The 3,574-nt window shown below is 40.0% G+C and overlaps 1 protein-coding gene across 2 annotated transcripts; it reads right to left on the bottom strand.

Moving 5' to 3' along the window:
• Window positions 1-219: 219 nt before the first annotated feature.
• LOC113718733 (uncharacterized) lies at window positions 220-3,574 on the bottom strand. Of its 2 annotated transcripts, none has more exons than XM_027243640.2 (5): window positions 2,910-3,574; window positions 2,517-2,789; window positions 2,043-2,153; window positions 1,050-1,528; window positions 220-947 (listed from the first exon to the last, which is right to left on the bottom strand). In XM_027243640.2, exons 1-5 carry the CDS (start codon window positions 3,400-3,402, stop codon window positions 333-335), a joined length of 1,971 nt encoding a protein of 656 aa, XP_027099441.1. In that variant the 5' UTR covers window positions 3,403-3,574; the 3' UTR covers window positions 220-332. The 2 variants fall into 2 exon arrangements, with proteins under 2 accessions (XP_027099441.1, XP_027099442.1); XM_027243641.2 differs by having other exon boundaries at window positions 2,517-2,705.

Below are 3,574 nucleotides of genomic sequence, written 5' to 3'. Positions count from 1 at the left end.
GATTCGACCCTACTCATCGCTATATACAAAATCTGTATTTTTCTCGAGTAGGTACTTATTATTGCACAGGTTCGGCACCTGTCAATTAAGATCCTGAGTTAGTTAATTTATTGCTAATTGGTTTTCAAGATGAATATCAAAATTCTTTATGGTGGTATTCGGGTTAGATTTCAGCTTTTATTCGTGAAGATGTTTATTGTTACATTCTTCACTGGGCTTTTTCCCCACATGAAATTCACCTAAATCAATAGATGACATGCAAAAGTTCATCACAAACTTGCTCAAACTTTTTCAGTCTGCACGAAATTGACATGAATAAGCAAGGGCAGTGCTTAGGATTCTTGCCCTCTATAAGAAAGTGAATATCGAATTAGGTAATACACATAGTCGAACATCAGATATGATGTGTCCATGAGCACAAGGGCCAACAGACAACAGATAAAGAAGCTCGTCACCGCGAGGAGCCTGTCGTCGGTAATCACGACTTTCTGCACTAGTAATGCTTGACCAGCTGCTACGATTGTGAAGACCGCAGAGTAGAAGAAGGCAATGACGACCGTCACATAGTAGAAGGGCAGGGGAACATAAAAATCCTCAGTTTCGAATCGCATATTGACGATCGCAAGCAGAGGCCCCATGGTGAACAGGGCGGAGAACAGCCCTGAAGCTAAGTAGAACATCAACAAGCCGAATTCCCAGCGCCGATTCTTGAGAAGAATGGCCTCTCCAGTCGTTTGATCGAAACCTCCAGGTACAGTAAAAATTGCAGCAAAGTTTACGGTACCAATGAGGACAGACACAATCAACGCAGCGTTGGCCAATTCTTTCACAGTTTTCTCAGCACTTTCACGTAGGCTTGCATGTTTCGTCTCGAATACTTGTTTTGCTGTCCTCCCATCAGAATTTTGTAGTTCCCAGAGATATGGATAACAGTCATATTGAACCCGCTGTTGAGCCAAAGATCAATCATAAGTTGCAAATAGTCCGGAAAAGAAAATAAAACAATATACAACAGGCAATGCAATACTGGTATTAATTTAATTTGGTACCTTAAACCAGAGGACTTCCCACATCATTTGCTGAAAAACTCCAGGGGGAGTGCTGGGAGGGGATTCCAGGCGTGCTGCGAGATGTATAATGCTATTTCCTTCGTGATCAATATCACTTAACATCATCTCCATGTTAGTACTACTAGTCATCAAGTAGTCGTACAAGAACCATTTTTTCTCCTGCACTGCAATTTGCAGTATATTCCTTCCTTTTCCATCGATGGTATATGCAGCTTCAGGGTAGACACTGAGGATTTCCTGAACTACCTCAATGATGCCCAGTCTCGTTGCTTGTATTAGTGGATCTGGCATCCTACTTTTCTTTTCTGATGATATCCCGAACTGGCTGCCTTCATGATCTTTGTCCTCTGTATGCACATAGTGGCTCCAATCTTCTCTTCTGATTAACCTTTCTGCAAGCATTAGTGCAACTGCATGGCTTTGCTTTGCATCATCAATTTCTTTAAGCCAAGGACAACCTATAGGGCAAATACATCAAATTGGGTAAGCCATTAATGAGTAACTCCATTAATGAGTACTTCAAGATCCATTACATGTCCTAGGCTTTTTTGTTATTTTTAGCATCTATTATTTTGGCACAAATCTATTTGGTTCTTAAAAAGAAACAGTTTGAGGAGGTTCAATTGGCCGAAATGAATTTCTAGACTTGCAATTGCTTGTTTATACATTTTTTCTACAGCTCGCGAACGAATAAAAGATATGTGAAATAAAAGGAAATTGAAGAGAGCATGCAGGCCCAGCTTAATACCACTTGAAAACTAAATTCTTACATGGGTTAGGCATGATAAAGAAACTAATTTACTCAAAGGAAATAAGACGTTCTTGTAACTGCGAAGGTAGGCTAGACAAGACTATGCTTCAACTCTCAAAAGAAGAGTTTGGGAAAACAAAATTTTATCAACATATTCTATCATCACTAGCATGAGTGCTTATGAATGGAACCTGAATTGCTTTATCAAGAAGATGCTTTACCCAAGATATAATTGACAGAAGAGGATCTGTCCAATTTATGAATGGAAGCTGAATTGCTTGGTTCTTCTGCACTGTTGACAGGTTGCGATTCCTTGTTCAAGACCGGAATACCTGCCAGCAACACAACGAACTCATAGTATCACTCTTTCAAAATTTTGAGGGCATCCTCAAAAAAACCAGCTGGCAGATAAAATGGTAGTTCAAATTGCTTCTCCATGGATCCCAAAACCATTAAACACTAAATTAGATGATTTTTAGCAAGGTCTCCAGGCTAAGCACAAATTCATGTCACCTGAACATACTACAAGAGGGGAATAATCATATGCTTGATAGGATCTGCATTGACTTCAAAACCAATCACATTCAGCCCAATGATTATTGTCAATTTGCCTAATCAGCTATGCGGGTAGAGTACTTAAGTACTTGAAAAGAACTATGTTGCAACTTCCATGTGGGTAACAATACAGCACTTACACCAATAGATTATAGCTCGGAGTATATGCAGAGGAATGAGGGACTTCCTGCCAAGATCGTTGAGCGTGTAGGCAGAAACACTCCTGAAGGACTCTGGTTTTGCAGCCAAAAGATGTAAAGCAGTTTTTCCTTTTTCATTACGTTTGCCAGCAAGATCAGGATACGACTCCAATATGCCAATTGCCAAACCTGTTTGATACAATAGAGCGAAAACTTGAAAAGGACTAACATTTAATGCAACAACATCCCACATCATATTCCACCAGCATAGACCTAGACAAAAGATAAGATAGCATAATCTGATAAACTGAACAAGCATAGAGTTCAAATTCAGCAACAAACTTGATTACTTTTGCAGAGACAATCAAAATTTTACTTGATAGAGAAGCTTACTGTAATATCCTCCAATTACAGCAGCATGAAGGATTGTGCATCCATCATTCCTCCTCATCATGCAATCACCGATGTACTTTTCCAGAAGTGAGAAAACTTCCTTTTTCCCACATGCAGCAGCCACAAAAAGAGGGGTTTCACCCAGTTTGTTTCTCTCAGACACTAAATCCTTTTCTGTCCTTAACATGATCTCTGCAACATCCTTGTGGCCAAATCTTGCAGCTTCATGCAATGCAGTGTGGCCATTGACATTCTTTGCCTTCAGATTTTCAATTGTCACAAGACCATCCTGGAGAAGTAATCTGAAGGCATCCACATTTCCGTAAACGGCCAGAAAATGGAGAACAGTATCACCACGTTTATCAAGTGGTTTCACACCTTCTTCCCTCCAGAAACTGCGAAAGGTTTCTACTGACTGTTTTTTTCCCTCTAAGACTGCTCTATAAGCAGCAGATCGGTTGCTCTTATCCTCGTTGATTCTTGAGCTTGCCATTTTTGGACAGGCACAGAAAAAAATTCTTATGAGAGTGCTGTATCAAGTAAATCATCCACATATAGCATCAGAATTTCGTGTATGCGAAATGCCAAATTGGTAATGTACCACTCAACAAAAGAAAAGCTTGGAGGAAATGACAAGCAAGGAATTGCTTTAGTGCCAAAGGTGG

Source organism: Coffea arabica, chromosome 11c (assembly GCF_036785885.1).
Source record: "Coffea arabica cultivar ET-39 chromosome 11c, Coffea Arabica ET-39 HiFi, whole genome shotgun sequence".
Lineage (NCBI taxonomy): Eukaryota > Viridiplantae > Streptophyta > Magnoliopsida > Gentianales > Rubiaceae > Coffea > Coffea arabica.
This window is presented reverse-complemented; position numbering and strand designations above follow the sequence as displayed.